Genomic DNA, 21,273 nt, shown 5'->3' on the forward strand with positions numbered 1-21,273 from the left:
AGCAATGGATTCTGTCTCATTGGGATTGTTAGTATCACCTGTTAAAGTCTCAGATGATCCGCATCTCACCAGAGGTTCGGCTCACCCTCGCTTGGTGGCTGGAGATGACTCATTTAGACAAGGGTCATCCGTTATGGGTCCCAGAATGGGTACTCCTCACCAAGGATACAAGTCTGCGAGGATGGGGAGCGGTGACAGGGCGTCACACCTTGTACAGAGCGCTTATTCTGGCACAGGACCCACTTCAGAGCAGGCCTGTCCAGAGTCAGGTGGACAACGAAACGGCGGTAGCCTATATCAATCATCATAGAGGCACACGAAGTCCGGCAGCCATGAGGGAAGTGGCGAATATTCTGCTGTGGGCAGGATGCAATCTCGGCAATATTCATCCCAGGAGTCCTCAGCTGGGTAGCCGACCTCCTAAGTCGTCAGGACATACACTCCAGAGAATGGGCTCTTCATCTGGACGTCTTTCAACTCCTGGTGGACAGGTGGGGACTACCAGAGGTAGACCTCATGGCGTCACGCCACAACCACAAGGTCTCTAGTTATGGCTCCAGAACGAGGGACCCCTCAGCAGCCTTCTTGGACGCTCTGGCAATAAGGTGGAACTTCAGGTTGGCATACCTGGTTCCACCGATATCCCTCCTCCTAAGAGTTGTCAGAAAGTTCAAGCAGGAAGGCAGCAGGTTAATACTAATAGCTCCTGCCTGGCCCAGGAGACATTGCTTCACCGATCTGACATGTCTTTCCATAGACAGGCCACTTCCACTGCCTCTATGACCGTATCTGCCTAGTGCAGGGTCCCTGCCTATATCCGGATTTACCTCGGCTGGCTTTGGTGGCGTGGCTATTGAGGCTTCCGTCTTAAAGGCCAAAGGTTTTCCTGCTTCTGTGATCCAGACGATGATGAGGGCAAGGAAGCCTGCTTCAGCCCGCATCTATCACAGGATTTGGCATTCATATTTTCGTTGGTGTTCCCAAACAAAATATGACCCTAAGGGTTTCAAGAGTACTTGCTTTTCTGCAGGCTTGGTTAGACTTAGGTCTGCGTCTGGCTACTTTGAGGGTTCAGGTTTTTGCTTAGTCAGTTTTGTTCCAGCGCAGAATTGCGCCCCTGGCAGATGTAAGGACATTTCTGAAGGGGGTTCTCCAACTGCAACCTCCATTAGTCCATCCAGTGGCTCTGTGGGATTTATCCTTGGTTCTCCTTTGAACTCTTGGATAAGGTGGACTTAAGATGGTTGACAGCGAAGACACCTTTTTCTCCTCACCATCTCCTCAGCTCATAGAGTTTCTGACTTGGCAGCACTGTCATGTCGCTCTCCATATTCGATTTTTCTTCAAAGTAGAGCTGCCCTACGTACTAAGGAGGGTTACCTTCCGAAGGTAGTATCCCACGTCCATATGAATGAGGAAATTGTATTCCCAGCTTTTCAGTCTTCAAACCTGTCTATAGGTAAAGCTTCCCTGGATGTGGTTCGAGCCCTTCGTATATACGTGGATCGTACCAGCTCCATCACGAAATCAGATTCACTCTTTGTGTTATATGGGTTTCACAAACGAGGCTGGCCATCAAACAAACAGACTTTGGCTCGCTGGCTGCGTACGACTATTGCTCAGGTCTATATACAGGCTGATCTCCCTGTTCCTAACAAGGTGACAGCACATTCTACTCGATCTGTCTGACCGTCGGGGTTTGTTAGACATGGCGCCTCGGCTGAAAAGCTGTGCAAGGCAGTCACTTGGTCTTCCATCCATACGTTTATCAAATTCTATGCTTTTGATACTTTTGCCTCCCAGGATGATTCCTTTGGGCGGCGGATTGTCCTCTCTACTCGAGAGTGTCCCCACCCTTAAGGGAACTGCTTTAGGACGTCCCCAATGTTGATTCTGTGGATCCTATGGACCCTGAAGAAGAAAATCAGAGTAATGGTATAACATACCTTAGATCAGAGGTTCCCAAACGGGTCCTCAAGGCTCCCCAACAGTTCAGGTTTTAGAGATATCCATGGTTGAGCACAGGTGGTTAAATCAAATTGGCTGAAGTACTAATTAAGTTACCTGTGCTCAACCATAGATATCTAAAATCTGAACTATTGGGGAGACTTGAGGACAGCGTTTGGGAACCTCTGCCTTAGATAACTCTTTTTCTTAGAGGTCCATAGGGTCCACATAGCACCCTCCCTGGCGCACCTGGCCTCAGTTGGGACCTGTTTTGTATCACTGATTTCCTCTTCGTGTTTTGAGAGTGTTTCTTGGGTACATTGTACTTCCTTCTCCACTTTCTGTCTCTTGCCGTTAGGCTTGTTTACAAACTGAATGCCTATGGCCGGAGGCGGGGTTTATAGGGAGTAGGACCAGTGCATACTGGGAGTATTAAAGCTGTAAGCTGTTTGGTGCAATAGATCTCTCCAACTACATCCCCCAAGGTAGATTCTGTGGACCCTATGGACCTCGAAGAAAAAGTTATCTAAGGTATGTTATACCATAACTCAGATTTTTTGGCATATGTAATGTAGATGCTGTAGTTCTGGATGTAATATGGGGAGACCCGCAGCAATGCTGGCACATGTCTCACACTCAAGTGTTTGTTTCCTCTCTTCAGGGAAGATGAGCACTTTACAGTTGCTGATATCAAGAACAAACTTATCATCCTGAAAACATTTAGTGTGTGTTTTACCGCAGTGGAAGAGCTTGTAAGTGTTTAGCTAGGATGCACTCAATGAGATTGTCATAGTTGAAAATAAATACAGTCCTGAATAGGTTGAATTGCACCAATCCTGCAATATTTCAAAAGAATGTTTTTGCCCCAATTGCTAGACCCATTTGTATAACCTCCTGTAACTATGGGCCTGATTCAGAACTGCTCGGAGCGAGCAATATTTTTCAACGTGCACATGCGTACGCTTCGTATTGCGCCTGCGCGAACTGCAACAAGCGATCTGGAAACACTTCCTCGCCAAGCATAGACAGTCCATCTGAATGAGTGACAGATCAAGCTGTTTGTGGGTGGTAACAGGGGCAGGCCACTGGAAACGGGGGAGTGGAGGTGCGAACGCAGGCGTGCCTGAGAATAATAACGCCGTCTCAGAGGCGTACAAAATTAACAGCCAGCGTCATAGGACACATCACTTGGTTGAAATATACACTGAAGTGCTCACTGTGCTTGCGGCAGGGTATAGTCAACCTCAAGCGCTGCGATCGCATCCGATGGTGCTCGATGTACCAATGGTTTCATGCACTTCCGGGAGATGATGTACGCAAGTGGGCGTCTACAAACAGAAAGTGATCGCTCGCAAAGACATAGTGGTCGTGCTTATGACTTGCCCTGCGAGCGGCTGCCTTGACGTCACTTAGCAGAATTTCCATACACTGGGAGTGAGCGAGCGCTTCTAGCGAACGGGTCTGAATCAGGCCCTATGGCTGTTCAGGAACTGTGCCTGAGCCATTTAATTTAGTATTTCTCCTTCATCCACTAGGGGACACTGCAGTTACAACACTGTGGTATAGAAGTGCGTCGAAAAGAGCCTGGCACTTTAAAAATGACTAAAGATGTGACCTTCTCCACCCCCTCTATACCCCATCAGCCCTATTTTTTAAAATGTGCCCGAGATAAGCCGGAGCACTGTGGGCTGTGTCCAGCCCTATTGGATTTTATTTTACATGTTTTGATGAGGCTTTCAGGCTGCTTTCTGCGACAGCCTGCCTGCTATGTGGGAGCCGCTAGGAAGGGCACCGCCACAGCTACTGCTGCCAGCGTCCGGTGACCTGATAAGGAATCAAGGGGCAGATGTATTATAGCGGCACTATAATGCTTCCTGCTTCGCCTCTTTACCGAGGCGAAGCAGGAAGCACTAACGATGAGATGAATTAACATCTCATCGGGTGGAGCGGGGGAGTGATAACTACCCCCTCCGCCGATCCCTGCTTGAGTCCACAGCTGTCTCTGTCCCGGCCGGCTCCACTGAACATGCGCGGGATCTCGCAAGTATCACGACATCCCACGTGCAGCCACCACAGCAGGGACAGCGCTGTCCCTGCTGTGGGGATAGGGTATAGCCAGGCTGTAGCTGTCGATAGCGACAGCTGCAGCGGACGGAACGGTCAGGCGAATTGACCGTTCATACATAATCCTGTCATACGTAGCGCCCCTGTCATTTACCGCCCACACCCCCAATCATACATGGGGGAGAAGCAGTATCATAACGTGCGCTGATGCCGCTTCGGCGGTTAATGCATCTCCCCCCAAGTGGGACCTCAGTCTCAGTGAGACCCACCACAGCAGAAACTTGAGCTTGTGCCGGACCTCACTCCCCTTCAGCCCAGCACCCCAGCCGCAGCAGACTGCAAGTATACCCACCGCTCTTGATTAGCAGGAGCAGTGTTAAGTCTGGGCTCTCAGTGCGGCACTTGGTGCCTGCACTGATAGGTAGCGACAGCTCTCCTCCTGATACAAGGGGAGGAAAGAGGATGGCCTTTGTACATGTGTCTCTCCCTGCTTCTCTCCATGGTCCAGTACTGTATAGGATACCGGTGGGGAGAGTTATAGCGCCGGTATAGCCCACATGAGTTCCTGCCGGAGACCCGGGGCGGAGCTTATGCGGGCGGACATTATTGCAAAGTAGCTAACGTCGCCTTCTCCCTCTCTGCTAGCGAGCTCTGCACAAGAACGGTGCCATTTTACATAGGAGGGACGCTGGTGCTACAGGCTCTGCTGTGTTGCCGCGGTCGCTGGGGAGCCAGTCCAAAATTAGGGGTTTGTAAGCCCCCATAAGGCGGGAGCTTGTCTGTGACCTGCTCCTCTCCTTCTATTCCTATCTCCCTTCTATTCTGTCCTGTGCTTTAGGCTGGTGGGTGTGCAGTGTATGTGTCTGGCTGTATGCACAAAATGGCAGCTAAGGCAGCAGAGAAGACTCCACAAAAAGTATTTGCTTGCTATAAATGCAAGAAAAAATTCACACATGCACGCTCAGTGGGAAATACTCTATGTGAAGTGTGTGATGCAGAACCTTCTATTGCTCCGCAGGGTGTGAATATGCTTCTATCCTGGATGCAGTCTTTTACTGGTGTTATGGCGGATTTAACTTCCGAGTTAGCCACCTCAAGAAAGGAAAGGGAAGCTGCTCGGGTAGGTCCCAGTACTTCTTAACCCTCTTTTGCAACCACCGAATGGGTACAGGGTTTATCCCGTTCGGTATACAGCCATGGCCAAAAGTTTTGAGAGTGACACAAGTATTGGTTTTCACAAAGTCTGCTGCTTCAGTTTTTATGATGGCAATTTGCATACACTACAGAATGTCATGAAGAGTGATCAGATGAACTGCAATTAATGGCAAAGTCCCTCTTTGCCATGACAATGAACTTAGGCCCTGATTCAGAGGCGCTAGCTATTTGCGAGCGCTCGCTCTGAGTCAGGGTGGGCCTTTTTTTTTTTTTTTTTGTTCCCCGGCCACCAGGCCGCTCGCTAAGCTGTGGGTGACCACCCACAGCTTTAGTGGGCGGCCTGGCGATGCTCGCGATTATCGCGACCATCGGGCTTGCGACGAGACCCTTGTGGTAGGGTCTCGTCCACCGCATGCCCCAGTGAACTTCATGCTCTAATAGAGCAGGAAGTTCACTACTGACATCACGTGTGATGTCAGTAGGGCCGCCCACAAATGGTCCTTTGGGAACGCCTCCGTTTGTGCAACGACCCCCCTACAAAACGACCCGCATTTCTCACTCAATCCGAGGCTTGCGCACGCTGAGCGTGCGCACTGCCCGGCATCGACCTGCTTGCGAGCGCTGTGCTCTCGAGAGTGGGTCTGAATCAGGCCCTTAATCCCAAAAACAACATTTCCACTGCATTTCAGCCCTGCCACAAAAGGACCAGCTGACATCATGTCATGATTCTCTCGTTAACACAGGTGAGAGTGTTGACGAGGACAAATCTGGAGATCACTATATCATGCTGATTGAGTTAGGATAACAGACTGGAAGCTTTAAAAGGAAGGTGGAGCTTAAAATCATTGTTCTTCCTCTGTTAATCATGATTACCTGCAAGGAAACACATGTAGTCATCATTGCTTTGCACAAAGAGGGCTTCACAGGCAACGATATTGCTGCTAGTAAGATTGCACCTAAATCAACCATTTATCGGATCATCAAGAACTTGAAGAAGAGAGGTTCAATAGCTGTGAAGAAGGCTTCAGGGCGCACAAGAACGTCCAGCAAGCGCCAGGACCGTCTCCTAAAGTTGATTCAGCTGCGGGATCGGGGCACCACCAGTGCAGAGCTTGCTCAGGAATTGCAGCAGGCAGGTGTGAGTGCATCTTCACGCACAGTGAGACACAGACTTTTGGAGGATGGCCTGTTGTCAAGAAGGGTAGCAAAAGAAGCCACTTCTCTCCAGGAAAAACATCAGGGACAGACTGATATTTTGCAAAAGGTACAGGGATTTGACTGCTGAGGACTGGGGTTAAGTTATTTTCTCTGACGAATCCCCTTTCAGATTGTTTGGGGCATCTGGAAAAACACTTGTCTGGAAAAGGAAAGGTGAGTGCTACCATCAGTCCTGTGTCATGCCAACAGTAAAGCATCCTGAGATCATTCATGTGTGGGGTTGCTTCTCAGCCAAGAGAGTGGGCTCACAGCCATGAATAAGAATTGTACCCAAATATTTTCCAAGAGCAACTTCTCCCAACCATCTAAGAAAGTTTGGTGACGAACAATGCCTTTTCCAGCATGATGGAGCACCTTGTCATAAAGCAAAAGTGATCACTAAGTGGCTCAGGGAACAAAACATCAAAATTTTGGGTCCATGGCCAGGAAACACCCCAGGCCTTAATCCCATTGAGAACTTGTGGTCAATCCTCCAAGAGTCAGATGGACAAACAAAAACCCACAAATCCTGACAAACTCCAAGCATTGATTAGGCAAGAATGACCGGCCATCAGTCAGTATGTGGCCCAGAAGTTCATTGACAGCATGCCAGGGCGAATTGTAGAGGTCTTGAAAAATAAGGGTCTTACACTGCAAATATTGACTCTTTGCATAAACTTAATGTAATTGTCAATAAAAGCCTTTGACACTTATGAAATGCTTGTAATTTTACTTCAGTATACCATAGTAACATCTGACAAAAAGGTCTAAAAACACTGAAGCAGCAAACTTTGTGAAAACCAATACTTGTTTCATTCTCAAAACTTTTGGCCATGGCTGTACAGTTTGGTACATAATTTTGATTTCTTCTTCCAGACTATCAAATGTCGATGTCAGCCGGTGTTCCGTTGTTCCGTTGGGGGCATACCTCAGATGGATCTCATGGACTGAAGCAAAAGAACAAATTAAGTCTTTCTGGTGCACTCTTACAGAATCAACAGTAAATAAATAATAGAAGAAAATTAGAGAAATTATATATACACAATAATACTTAACCTTTATTGTACTGAGTAAAATGCACATGAAAATAAATAGAAAATCCTCCTAAGCGCATTACAGATACGCTTCTTACTGTCCAGAATCATCAACAGTAATAAAACATTAAAATATAATTGTAAAGTTATGGCGAAAATATTAGTCTCTCAGAAGTCCCCTTATGTAATCATATAAACAAATATTGTTTAATATTGTCAGAGGACCCGAGTAGATACACCACCTTTGTATGATGCAAAAATTGTATTCCCTCATAAAGTTTCATACATTAATTATACATCAAAGGTCTAAGCAGCTGTAGTTTCATCAATTAGTGCCTATATGATTTTTTAGTAGCCATTGGTAGATAATTACCACTGATGTCCCTGGTCATACATGTATATACATAATGACACTATCACATTGTTGTTGGAATAAGAGTTCCCTGAAGTGACAGAACAAAGCATATAGTTAAACTGAACTCAAAATTTTGACACAATCAATAATGTACACCCTAACTAGGTTGCGCTCAAAGACATCAAAGTAATATCAGCTTGTGTCAATTACGCAGTTCATTAATCCCAATGTGTATAGATGTTAGATATCTCACCTTCAACATAATTATCCAAGCTATAGATAAATAAAGAACCTGGCATAAATAGATTAATACCTGTGTAATAAACATTAACAAGAGATAACAGGCTGATATGAACGATATCTACTAACCATTAATGTGGATACCATAAAGGAGAGAGTTCAGATACCCCAGAAATAGTGAAAAGCCTGAGGATAAGCTGTGTTATACACCTTCTGCTTTCCCTTGTCTTATGAATATCAGACAAGGCATGAGAGAGGGGCAAATCAGATCCTCCGGGAAACAACAGGTTATACGCTTCTACTGTCCCCGCTCCTGACTGTATCTCTCCTCTGTTACTATAAAAGCATTGCAGAGGTAGAGTGTCAGTCCGGCTTGGATGAGAGAGCGCTCAAGAATTCGCCCTTTGGGATGTTAAGGATGGTAGGAGGAAAGTGGGAGCTGCTGCTATGTAGCAGACTGTTTGTTGATGTTTCTTTGCGAAAAATTTCAGTCTGTATTGAGTTGTCAATCCCTCTATAGATCCTAAGATCAAGGAAGGAGATGCAAATAGTTAAAATTGTGACTTTCACAAATATTATCTGGTGCACCACCAACCAATAAGTCCTACTACAATTGTGTACAGTTAAGACTATAATGTTGGTCTCTATAATTATAATTATAACCCTATCTTTTATAATATGTATTCATGGTTTGGTTTGACTAGTGCGGTTCCTACCCAACTTTTGTTTAACAGATCTCATGGCCTCCAGGAACAATCACCAATTGCCTCTGGATTGCTCCAGGACAAGGGATCCCAAGTCTGTAGGAGCAGACGCTGTGTCTCTACCCTGGCCATACGATATGGTGTACCTGTTTCCTCCATTCCCTCTAATTCCACAGTCTAAGCAGACTTTGGCAAGATGGATACGCCTGACTATTCATCAGGCTTATTTGTCTAATTGTTTGCCCCCATCCGTTTCCATTTCTGCGCATTCTACGTGCTCGATGGGTACTTCTTGGGTGGTGCGCAGGGCGCCTCCGCTTCTCAACTTTGTAGAGCAGCTGCTTGGTCCTCTCTTCATACCTTTATAAGGTTTTACAGGTTTGATACCTTTGCGGCCTCAGTTGCTAGTTTTGGCCGTAGGGTGTTACAAGTTTCATAGCGCTCCCCCTCCCAGGATGGGGGCTTTGGGACGTCCCCAGTGTTGCAACTCCAGTGTCCCCTAGTGGATGAAGGAGAAAACAGGATTTTGGTACTCTGTTTCTTCTTTATGTGTTTTCTCCGTCTCCTCTCTGGCTCTGTTTTTTTAACTGGGGCTGATTGGATATAGAGGGGGAGGAGCCAGTCACATCTTTAGAAATTTTTTAAGTGCCAGGCTCTTCTCGTCCCCATGTCTATACCCCAGTGTTGTAACTCCAGTGTCCCCTGTGGAATCTGAGAAACCGATTTACCGGTAAGTATCAAAATCCTGTTTTTTTTTTATAGTTTGTATTTAAAATAACATATGTACTTTAATAAATTCTTTGATTTCTAAACTTCTATTAAATGGTCACATTATACCTTAGACAAATAATTCATTAACTTTTTCAGTGCTGTAGCCTATTAAGTTTTGTGACATTGACCAGTATTACATTTTTTTTAAGTGATCAGATTAGTCGTCAAAGAATTTTTTTTCTTCTTCATTAATATCATTATCCATTATACCTGTATTCATTATATTACATTCAAGCATATATCCTATAGCAAAATACAAAAATAAAACCATATAGCGTTTGAGAACCTATTGTTTCAAATCGCACAACTAGGGTCCAGCGTTGTCTTAAAATAATAAAGCTGAAGCTTTCCTAACCTGTTCAGTATGATAAAAAAAATGATCAAGGTCCCTCCCCCGTTATAACTGCAGAAATCTCAAGCTGGTATTGGAGAAAGTAAAACTCTGCTTTAATCCAGATAATTTTTTTATTTTATTTCTGCAGTGCTACAGTATTGACTAAAATTAACTTTATGTAAGATAATGGAGAAAATGACCACAGAATATTTATGGCAGACAGGATGTGTCACAATAAACTTCATGACCAGTGTGTAGGTAACCAGTAATACACTGTTGTGGTGATGCAGACCAATGAAGACTAGTTACCATGTTGGGGTTTCAATGGTCAATCTTATGGTACACGTACCCCATATAAATGTCAGTCAAATAGAACACAAGCTAACATTGAATACACACATTACAGGGTGCTAAATAAAGGTTCTACAAAATTCTGTTGGCTTTCGAAACCACGGAAGGGCCACATTATCATTTATATAGTGATGCCAAATCCACACTCAGAGTCAGAGCAAAGGGCATACCACCCAACATGGGTCTCTTGGTGGTCCTGTCATGAGGTGGAGTCAGTGACATTGAGGAATGGATCATGGGTGTGACTCACTGTGTCCTGACATTGGGAGTTATGATCTTCTGAAGTGTAAAATGGGAGGCAGTTGATTTATGATGAATATATAATGATGCTGATGAGGGTCACTAGCACAGAACAAGGATGGGAGGTAGAGATCAGCAGTAAAAAAGAATAGGATATGGGATAAATAAGTCAAACGAGGTGAGGTGAGAATGAAGGGGTTATGTTGATGATTGTGGTAATTACTGTATTTTGAGGGGGAAAGAATATTTGCCTATGTACTGTATAGTATGTTATCCATAGGAAAATGATTAGTATTTTTATAATTGAAGCAGTGAAGCATTGCAGGCAGACACTGTCCCTATTAGAGCATATTCAGTGGTGTGTATATGTGTGTGTATATATATATATATATATATATGTGTGTGTGAATATATACATGTGTGTGTGTGTATGTATGTATATATATATATATATATATTATATATATATATATATATATGTATGTATGTATGTAGAGGGGCACTCTCGGATCCAAGTCAGCTAATTCCCGGGGTGCCTTCCTTAGAAGTGGTATAGCAAACAGATGTCCAGGATCACGGACCAGGTGGCACTCACACGGACTTCATACAGTAGAAAAAACGTGTGTTTATTGCCAACATTTCAAGGCTCCATAGGCCTTTTTGTCAGGGTGAACAAAGTGCAAATGGTGAAAAGTCATACCTTATATAAGGGGATGTACTCCCAGAAAAGGTCTGTCTGTTCTCTGTCTCACGCCGCCGGCGCGTGGGTCGCGTGTGCCATGACGTCATCAAAGAAGGTAACATAGCACAGCTGGGCTGACCGAGTTGTCTAGGTAACCGGCATGGAGCGTCTACTCGTCAGAGCACCGTGACATCCAGCACAAAAGGAGGAGAGAGAAAGGAGAAGCACTGACCTGTTAAAGTGATCCAATATAAACAATGATTAAACAATTTGCATAGAACTCCTGTTGTACATTAATAATAAAATGTGAACATATGAAAATAAAAATACAAATATGTGCATAAATAGATATATCTCACAGTATTGATTAAAATCAAACAACAAGGACATCAGAAAACATGGACATGTCAGACATTGTGCAAAACTCAAAATATCCATATATATATTATTTAAATATATATAAATATTGTAAAAAAATATAGAGTTTCTTGATTTCAACTTCTCATATATGTCTCTTATTCTAGAAAAACTGTGAATTTTACCTGCGTGTTGAGCATGTAAGTGTGATGGCCATGGAGACCAATGCAGTGGACCTGTTGAACTGGTGAGTGACTGCTTACCTACCTAGCATTCACTTTTATTGGTCTTACACAATTGCATACAAGATAACAATAATTTGGGGGTAACGTACTAACGAGAGTGCTGTAACTCAAAGCAATCAAAGGAGATACTAGCGTATAGTTCATTGGTTTTGTACAATTTAGCCTAACCAAATGATGGCTAATTGAATGTTATTTGAATGGTTACTGTGTCTGTGTGGATGTGGTATATGTGCCATGTTAATAAATCACTTCCACTGTTTAGTAGTGTAATAAATATAAAGAGGAATTTGTGGGCTGATTCTGAGTTGGGAGCTGAGCAAACATCTGTAAATTTAAAGTAAAATTAAAAAATAAGCTTTCTACTTCAGGGTCCACAGGGTTGACCTTGGGGTATAGCTGGATCTGGATCCACGGGCACCACGCAGTTAAAGCTTCGCTGCTCCCAGGATGCACTTGGGTCCGTCCTCCTCTATACCCCATCCCCGAGCCACAGGCACCTCAGTTTTAGTTGGTGCCCGGTGGAGTCGGGTCACCATGGGCAGTGGGGCTGCATAAGCAGCCCCTAAGCTTTATTTTTATTTTTAAAAGAAGATTTTATTATTTTATTTTTTACTATCTTCAGAGCGGCAGCATCAGACTGTCCATCTGGATGTCCACGCTGCTGCTCCAACAGCCCCGCTGGCGCTGCAACGCCAGTACTGATCTGGGGATCGCAGCGAGACCCCGGAGTCAGTACTAGCGTGGCTCCGGGATCTCCCAAGGACTGCTACCGGACACACGGGGCCAGGTAAGCCGCGGGGGAAAAAGGCAGTCTTTAGCCGCCGGTCTCTGGGGACAGACCGGCGGCGCTAGTAGCGGCGGCGGGCTCCCCCCCTCTGGCATACCCCGCGTGACCGCTGGACCACCAGGGTGTTAGTACCGGCGGGGAACCGGCTTCCCTGGGGGTTTATTACTAGCAGGGGAGGCAGCCATCTCTGCTTGAGCGGCTCCTCCCTTCAGCCCAGCGCGCCTTCTTTCATGTGTGCTGGCGTCGCTGGGCTGTTATCTCCTGGCCACTCCTCCTCAGAGCTCTCCGGCGGCCATCTTCTCCAGGCAGCATCGCAGAGCTCCCAGGCGGTATACAGTGGACCGGTCCCCCTGCGTACCTCTCCCCTACAAAGGACAGTGTTCGCAGCGCTATAGCCCTCCCAGACACTGAATCTGGGAGGTTGATTGTAGCTGAAGGTGCAGTGAGTACTAACTTCTCTGCATGGTATGTGACTTTTGCTAGTGCTGCCTGTCTATGCTTATTTCTACTTACTGTCAGCTTATACCTATCCCTTTCCTTCTCCTACGGCCCGCAGGTGCGTGGGGGAGGGGTGTTCTTTCTGTATACCTCGCTTATATAGATCTACGTATTTGTGAGGTCCGTCACATACAGCGGTGTGCTACTCAGTACCATATTGTGGGCTGCTTGTGTTGCATACTTGGGAGTGCGCAGGTGTTATGCGTGGGGGAGGGGTGTTCTTTCTGTATACCTCGCTTATATAGATCTACGTATTTGTGAGGTCCGTCACATACAGCGGTGTGCTACTCAGTACCATATTGTGGGCTGCTTGTGTTGCATACTTGGGAGTGCGCAGGTGTTATACGCCTTACCTCGTTTCGGTGTTACATTGTTATTGCAAAAGTTTGTGTCATGTCTGATGAGGAGAATGAGCGCTCCGTGGCTCCTGTGTTGTTTTCCTGCCGACGCTGTTCGGCAGGGGTTGACGGGGCGGATTTGTCTCAGGACGGTCTGTGCGGGCGGTGCCAGCTGGGACCTGGTCCCTCTAAACCCCCGGTGGCACAGGATCCTCCCTGGGCAATGTTTACGCAAGTGCTGGCGTCGATCGCGGACCGGCTTGCGGTCCCTTCTAGGGCGTTGCCCCAGCCTACCATCCCCCATTCCCCGAGTGTGACGCGTCTGGTGCAGTCTCCTCCCGGGTCTCAGACTGTGGGTCCTTATGCGGGATTGCCTGTATACGTGCAATCTCCCACGGTGCCGCAGCAGTCGATGGTACCCTTTCAGGGGTATCCTCAAACGGCACCCCCTCCCTGGGTGGATGTCCTCTCCAGCTCTGTTCAGAGCCTGGCAGCTTCGTCATCGGCTTTTCAATCTATGTTGCACAGTGATTTGCCCCCAAAGGCGTCCAAGCGACCCGTTTCGGCTTTACTGGCGGCGCAGTTCACGGACACGGACGTGTCTTCGGATGACGGGGAGATCCATAAAGACTCTGACTCGGATGCCGGGGGCCCAGGAGGTGGAGGCTAAGTCCTCCATTAATGTGCCAGCATTGGTTAGGGCAGTGCGGGCCATCCTTCATATAGAGGAGGATGCGCCGGCTCCCAGGTCGAAGTACCCTAATTTTAAAAAGGCCAAAGTAGCTTCGACTGTTTTTCCCCTGTCCGACCAGTTGACGGATCATATGGCGGGGGCCTGGCAGTTGCCCAGCAAGAGATTCCAACCACAGAAACGGTTGGCTTCAAACTATCCTTTTCCTGAGGCTCATTGCAGGAAATGGGAAACTCCGCCTGCGGTGGATTCCCATGTCACCCGCTTAATTAAAAGCGCTACGTTGCCTTTGCCGTTGATCTCCTCCCTGAAAGATCCCACGGACAGGAAAGTGGAGATTTGTTTGAAGTCTGTCTACTCTCTCTCGGGGGCGGTGGCCCATCCGTCCATGGCCATCTCTTGGGTGGCTAAGGCCATTGAGAGCTGGGCCAACGCTTTGGAGGATACCTTTCCGGATGATGCTCCGGAGATCCAGAGAGCGTTGATGGGACAAATGAGGGATGCGGCTTCCTACATTGGGGAAGCATCGTTGGATGCAAGCCTGCTGACCTCTAGGGTGTCGGCTGCAGCTGTGTCGGCGCATCGGTCCTTGTGGCTGAGATCTTGGAGAGCTGACGCAGACTCCAAAAAGGGCCTGGAGGCCTTAACTTTTAATGGAGAGTTGCTTTTTGGTCCAGACTTGGACAAAATAGTGGATACTCTGGCTAAGTCTAAATCAGCCTTCCTCCCTTCGGCTTCTGCACCTACCAAGGTACGGAGCTCTGCCTTTCGGTCCTTTCGGGTTCAGGGCAAAACCAAAGGTCAGTCCTTCCCGAGGCAGTCGGCGACCAAGGCCGCCTCTAAGCCCAAGAAGCAGGCCTGGAGTGCCCTTCTTCCAAGCAGGAAGATAAACCTTCTGCCTGATGGGACGGGCCTCTCTCTGGGGGACCCCAGAGTGGGGGGCCGACCTCTTCTATTTGCCCAGTGCTGGCACAATACCACCACGGATACCTGGGTTCGAGAAGTGGTCTCCCAGGGGTACGCCCTGTCTTTTCGGCACAGACCGCCCCACCAGTTTTTCTGCACAAGTTCTTCTCAGGACAAGACCAAGACTTTACAGATTCAGGAAGCTATAGAGTCCTTGCTGAAAGCAGTGGTCATTGTTCCCGTTCCTCAATTACAACGAGGGACGGGGTACTATTCTTCTCTGTTTCTGGTGCAGAAACCCAATGGTTCTCATCGCCCTATCCTCAACTTGAAGTCTCTGAACAAATTACTCAGAGTTCCCAAGTTCAGGATGGAAACGTTACGTTCCATGATTCTGGCGATGGAACCTGGGGATTACATGGTGTCCCTGGATATCCAGGACGCCTACCTCCATGTTCCGATAGCACCTTCGCACCAGCGGTATCTGAGGTTCGCTATCCTTCAACATCATTATCAGTTCCGGGCGCTACCCTTTGGCCTCTCCACGGCACCGAGGATATTCACAAAGATTATGGCGGTCATGGCCGCACATCTTCGGAACCAGAATGCTGCCGTATTTGGACGACCTCCTGTTGCTGGCAAGCTCCCCGGAGGTACTGCTTCAACATCTCCACCTGGCGATCGCTTGCCTGCAAGCGCACGGGTGGTTGATAAATTGGAGAAAGTCCTCCCTGATTCCATCACAGTGGATGGTTAATTTGGGAGCCCTGCTGGATTCTCGTCAGCAAAGGATCTTTCTGACCCCGGAGAAGGTCTCCTCCCTACAGCTGCGGATTCATAGTTCCCTGAGCAGTTGCCGACTGTCGGTCCATTCGGCTATGAGAGTTCTGGGGTCCATGGTGTCGACATTCGACATGGTGGAATTTGCCCAGTTCCATTCCCGGACCCTGCAGGGGCTGATTCTATCGGAATGGAATGGGTTACCTCACCAGATCCGCTCTCAGATGCTGGTGTTGTCCCCGGAGGTTTGGCGGTCTTTGGCTTGGTGGCTTCAGACAGCTCATCTGGGCGAGGGGCGCCCCTTTTGGATCCCGGACTGGGTCCTGCTCATGACGGATGCCAGTCCCCGGGGTTGGGGGGCAGTGACCGGCTCATTGTCGCTTCAGGGTCGTTGGTCTGCGGAAGAAGCACTTCTCCCCATCAACATCCTGGAACTGCGGGCAGTATACAAGGCCCTGCAGTCGTCCGGCCCCGCTCTTCACGGAAGGGCGGTTCAGGTGCAGTCCAACAACGCCACCACGGTGGCGTCTATCAACCACCAAGGAGGAACTCGCAGTCGGGCAGCGATGTCGGAGGTGTCTCGCATTCTTGCTTGGGCGGAGTGTCACATTCCAGCGATCTCGGTAGTCTTCATTCCCGGAGTCCTCAATTGGGAGGCGGACTTCCTCAGCCGTCATGACGTGCATCCCGGGGAATGGTCGCTTCACCATTCGTGGACAGATGGTCGCTTCAGCTACTCGTGGACAGATGGGGGCTGCCGGAGCTGGACTTGATGGCCTCCCGTCACAATCACAAGTTGCCCGTTTACGGGTCAAGGACAAGAGATGCAGGCGCCTGTCTGGTAGACGCGCTGTCGGTGAAATGGATGTTTCACCTGGCGTATCTGTTTCCTCAGATATCCCTACTTCATCGAGTCCTGCGGAAATTCAAGCAGGACGGCGGCACGCTCGTGCTGGTGGCTCCAGCGTGGCCCAGACGTCCTTGGTACTCCGATCTGAGGAGCCTCTCCATCGACGCTCCGTACCTTCTTCCTCAGCATCGGGACCTGTTCTCTCAGGGGCCCTGCCTTTACCCGGATCTGGGTCGGCTGTCTTTGACGGCGTGGCTCTTGAGACAGCCGTCTTGAGGTCGCGGGGCTTCTCCAGTTCGGTTATTGGTACCATGCTCAGGGCATGTAAGCCTGCTTCTGCATGGATTTATCACAGGGTGTGGCGCACTTACTTTCAGTGGTGTGAGTCCAGAAGCTATGATCCTCAGGTGTTCCGAGTTTCTAGGATCTTGGAATTTCTTCAATCAGGTTTGGACCTCGGCTTACGCCTTGCCTCCCTGAAGGTTCATGTGTCCGCTTTGTCCGTGTGGTTCCAACGACAGATTGCTACACTGCCAGATGTTCACACCTTTTTCCAGGGTGTTCTCAGGATCCAGCCTCCCTTCGTGCCTCCTGTGGCTCCTTGGGACTTGGGGGTGGTGCTACGGGTCCTGCAGGGTCTCCCTTTTGAGCCTCTTGAGTCAGTGGAACTCAAGTGGCTGACGTTTAAGACCGTTTTTCTCCTGGCGATTGCTTCTGCCAGGAGGGTGTCAGAATTGGGGGCGCTTTCCTGTCGCCCTCCTTTTCTGATTTTTCACCAGGACAGAGCGGTGCTCCGCACTCGTCCTGAATTTTTTGCCCCAAGTGGTCTCAAAGTTTCACATTAATCAGGAACTTGTTGTACCAGTGTTTGTCACCTGATCTTTCTGCTGGTGAGGCTTCCTTAGATGTCGTCCGGGCGCTCAGAATCTATGTGGACCGGACTGCTTCGGTTAGGAAGTCTGATTCTTTATTTGTCCTCTTCGGTTTTCACAAGAGGGGTTGGCCTGCTAACAAACAAACATTAGCCCATTGACTTTGTTCCGTTGTTTGTGAGGCTTATGCATGGGAAGGTTTGCCTGTGCCAGCCTCTGTTAAGGCTCATTCCACTCGTTCTGTGGGTCCCTCTTGGGCTGCTAGACGTGGCGCTTCTGCTGTTGAGCTGTATAAGGCGGCCACTTGGTCTTCAATTCAGACGTTTTTGAGGTTTTATGCGTTTGACACCTTCGCCTCTCAGGATGCATCCTTTGGGCGCCGGGTGCTCCTTTCAGCACAGGAGCGTCCCCGCCCTTAGTTGAACTGCTTTGGGACATCCCCAAGGTCAACCCTGAGGACCCCCTATGGACCCTGAAGTAGAAAACAAGAGATATGGTAAGAACTTACATTTGTTATCTCTGTTTCTACGAAGTCCATAGGGTCCACAGGGCGCCCACCCTGACGCACCTGGCTTCATATGGGCTTTGTGGCTGGTCACCGGTTTTCCGTCTCCCATTTCTGTGAGTATGGTTTCTTGTGTGTTCCAGTCTTCCTTCTCTCTATTTAGTCTCCTAAATCGGCCTTGGCTGCTTACCAACTGAGGTGCCTGTGGCTCGGGGGCGGGGTATAGAGGAGGACGGACCCAAGTGCATCCTGGGAGCAGCAAAGCTTTAACTGCGTGGTGCCCGTGGATCCAGATCCAGCTATACCCCAAGGTCAACCCTGTGGACCCTATGGACTTCGTAGAAACAGAGATAACAAAGGTAAGTTCTTACCATATCTCTTGTTTTAAAGCTTATTGCGTCCCTATATACAGTGCATCCGAAAAGAATTTACAGCGCTTCACTTTTTCCACATTTTGTTATGTTACAGCCTTATTTCAAAATGGAATAAATTCATTTTTATCCTCAAAATTCTACACACAATACCCCATAATGACAACATGTAAAAAGTGTTTTTGAGATTTTTGCTAATTTAATTTAAAAAAAAAAAGCTAAGAAATCACATGTACATAAGTATTCACAGCCTGTGCCATGAAGCTCAAAATTGAGTTCAGGTACATCCTGTTTCCACTGATCATCCTTGAGCTATTCCTCCAGCTTCATTGGAGTCCACCTGTGGTAAATTCAGTTGATTGGACATGATTTTGAAAGGCATACACCTGTCTATATAAGGTCCCACACTTGCCAGTGCATGTCAGAGCACAATTCAAGCATGAAGTCCAAGGGATTGTCTGTAGACCTTTGAGACAGGATTGTCTCGAGGCACAAATCTGGGGAAGGGTACAGAAAAATATCTGCTGCTTTGAAGGTCCCAATGAGCACAGTTGCCTCCATCATCCGTAAATGGAAGAAGTTCGGAAATACCAGAACTCTTCCTAGAGTTGGCCGGCCATCTAAACTGAGCGATCGGGGGAGAAGGGCCCTAGTCAGGGAGGTGACCAAGAACCCGATGGTCACTCTGTCAGAGCTACAGCATTCCTCTGTGGAGAGAGGAGAACCTTTTAGAAGGACAACCATCTCTGCAGCAATCCACAATCAGGCCTGTATGGTAGAGTGGCCAGACTAAAGCCACTCCTTAGTAAAAAGCACATGGCAGCCCGTCTGGAGTTTGCCAAAATGCACCTGAAGGACTCTCAGACCATGAGAAACAAAATTTTCTAGTGTGATGAGAGAGAGTGAACTCTTTGGCGTGAATGCCAGGCGTTATGTTTGGAGGAAACGAGGCACCGCTCATCACCAGGCCAATACCATCCCTACAGTGAAGCATGGTGGTGGCAGCATAATGCTGTGGGGATGTTTTTCAGCGGCAGGAACTGGGAGACTAGTCAGGCTAGAGGGAAAGATGAATGCAGCAATGTACAGACAGTGTTCACTCTCGCTCCGGCTGCGGGCAGGGCGCCGGAGCTAGAGACGGCACTTCTGTGCACGCTCCCAAAAGGGGCGCTGGGCCATTGAAGAAGGGGCGTGTCTATAAGGCGCATCCCCGTTTCGTCACTCTTGGGGGCGTGCCCAGCACTTACGGACACGCCGGGCATCCCCAAGCGCTGCAGACATGGAGAATAGATGCCCGGCGTCTATTCTCCAGCGGTGACCGGGTCACCGCACATTTCCCCACCCACGGGACACTGCAACCCGCGGGTGAAGACTGCAGGCTGTGAGGGCAGGGCGCTTTTTGCCCTCCAGAAGGAGGGCAGGGCGCCACACCCTGCTAAAACAGCCTAGCGGGAACGCTATACAGAGACATCCTGGATGAAAACCTGTTCCAGAGCGCTCTTGACCTCAGACTGGGGCGACTGTTCATCTTTCAGCAGGACAACGACCCTAAGCACACAGCCAAGATATCAAAGGATTGGCTTCAGGATAACTCTGTGAATGTCCTTGAGTGGCCCAGACTTGAATTCGATTGAACATCTCTGGAGAGATCTGAAAATGGCTGTGCACCGACGCTTCCCATCCAACCTGATGGAGTTTGAGAGGTGCTGCAAAGAGGAATGGGCAAAACTGCCCAAAGATAGGTGTGCCAAGCTTGTGGCATCATATTCAAAAAGACTTGAGGCTGTAATTGCTGCCAAAGGTGCATCAACAAAGCATTGAGCAACGGCTATGAATACTTATGTACATGTCATTTCTTAGGTTTTTTTTTTTATTATTAAATTTGCAAAAATCTAAAAAGAAACTTTTTACACATTATCATTATGGGGTATTGTGTGTAGAATTTTGAAGACAAAAATAAATTTATTCCATTTTGGAATAAGGCTGTAACATAACAAAATGTGGAGAAAGTGAAGCGCTGTGAATACTTTCCGGATGCACTGTATATAACAATCTGTCACGTTACTGAACCGTGCATGAACTATATTTATGAAAGATTAGTGCAATCCCAAGCATGTGCTAAAACTGAATTATACCTCTGGAAATAGTTAGAATATAGAGCTTCATTAGTGTATTTATATAAGTGGGAGGGTTTTAGGCGCATGCAGGCAATAAGAAGTGGCTGCTGATTGCCATCATCAGTTGCTATTTTTATAGGGGTCAAGCACCCACAAGTGATCTGCCTCCATACGGGCACATACAGTAGTATGCCTCTGTCTTGTTATTAACATGGGACGCATTTAGCGCAAGCATACTGTACTGTGGCTGCACTACCATGCCCTTTCCATCCCACGTCCCATAACTTAGTGCAAGAGGTTTGTATATGCATATTATGTCTGTCAGCATGGCTATGGATGTGTGATCCTTTTCAGGGAACGTGTGCAGTAAAAGACACGAGCTGCACTTGCATCCAATTTGTGCCATAATGTTTGTGTAGGTAAAGCCTAAGATATACTAAGACTGAATTTAATCCATTTACCTCTTCTGTCCTCTGTGGGTTCCTGTCTAAAGGTGGTAACACACTTTAGAGATATATCTGCAGATGATGGTCGTTCATACACACTGAATGGCCATCATCTGTGTCTGGCTGCGGGTCCCGGCAACCAGGGGGCGTGTCACGGTGGGTGGGGGACGTGTCTCGCCCCCTTCCCCGCAGCTGCCGCTGTGTGTGGGCGGTCTGCAGACATATATGTCCATCGGCTGTGCGGCACAGCCGATGCGATATGTTGGTGAACGACGACGTTCACTGGCATATCGCATGTACACACTGGCCGACGGGCAGCAGATATATTGGCCGATAAATTGATCGGTCAATATATCTGTCTGTGTATACACAGCATTACCTGCTTTGCACAAGGTTTTCATCTGTTAAATGTCATTGTTTTATTTATTCTGTAAGA

At 47.8% G+C, this 21,273-nt stretch overlaps 1 protein-coding gene across 5 annotated transcripts in view; it reads left to right on the forward strand.

Annotated features, from left to right (window-relative positions):
* Positions 1-21,273, forward strand: part of ACD (ACD shelterin complex subunit and telomerase recruitment factor) — a 69,761-nt gene that overhangs the window by 12,436 nt on the left and 36,052 nt on the right. For 3 of the 5 annotated variants that reach the window (XM_088471708.1, XM_088471710.1, XM_088471709.1), the window contains exons 4-6: positions 2,609-2,699; positions 5,030-5,131; positions 11,599-11,678. In XM_088471708.1, coding sequence (XP_088327834.1) covers positions 2,609-2,699; positions 5,030-5,131; positions 11,599-11,678 — 273 coding nt within the window. Of the gene's footprint in view, positions 1-2,608; positions 2,700-5,029; positions 5,132-7,378; positions 9,427-11,598; positions 11,679-21,273 lie in introns of those variants that run through there. The other 2 variants (XM_088471711.1, XM_088471713.1) reach the window with 2 other exon arrangements.

Source organism: Taudactylus pleione, unplaced genomic scaffold (assembly GCF_031769625.1).
Source record: "Taudactylus pleione unplaced genomic scaffold, aTauple2 ptg000116l, whole genome shotgun sequence".
In the NCBI taxonomy this organism is placed as follows: domain Eukaryota; kingdom Metazoa; phylum Chordata; class Amphibia; order Anura; family Myobatrachidae; genus Taudactylus; species Taudactylus pleione.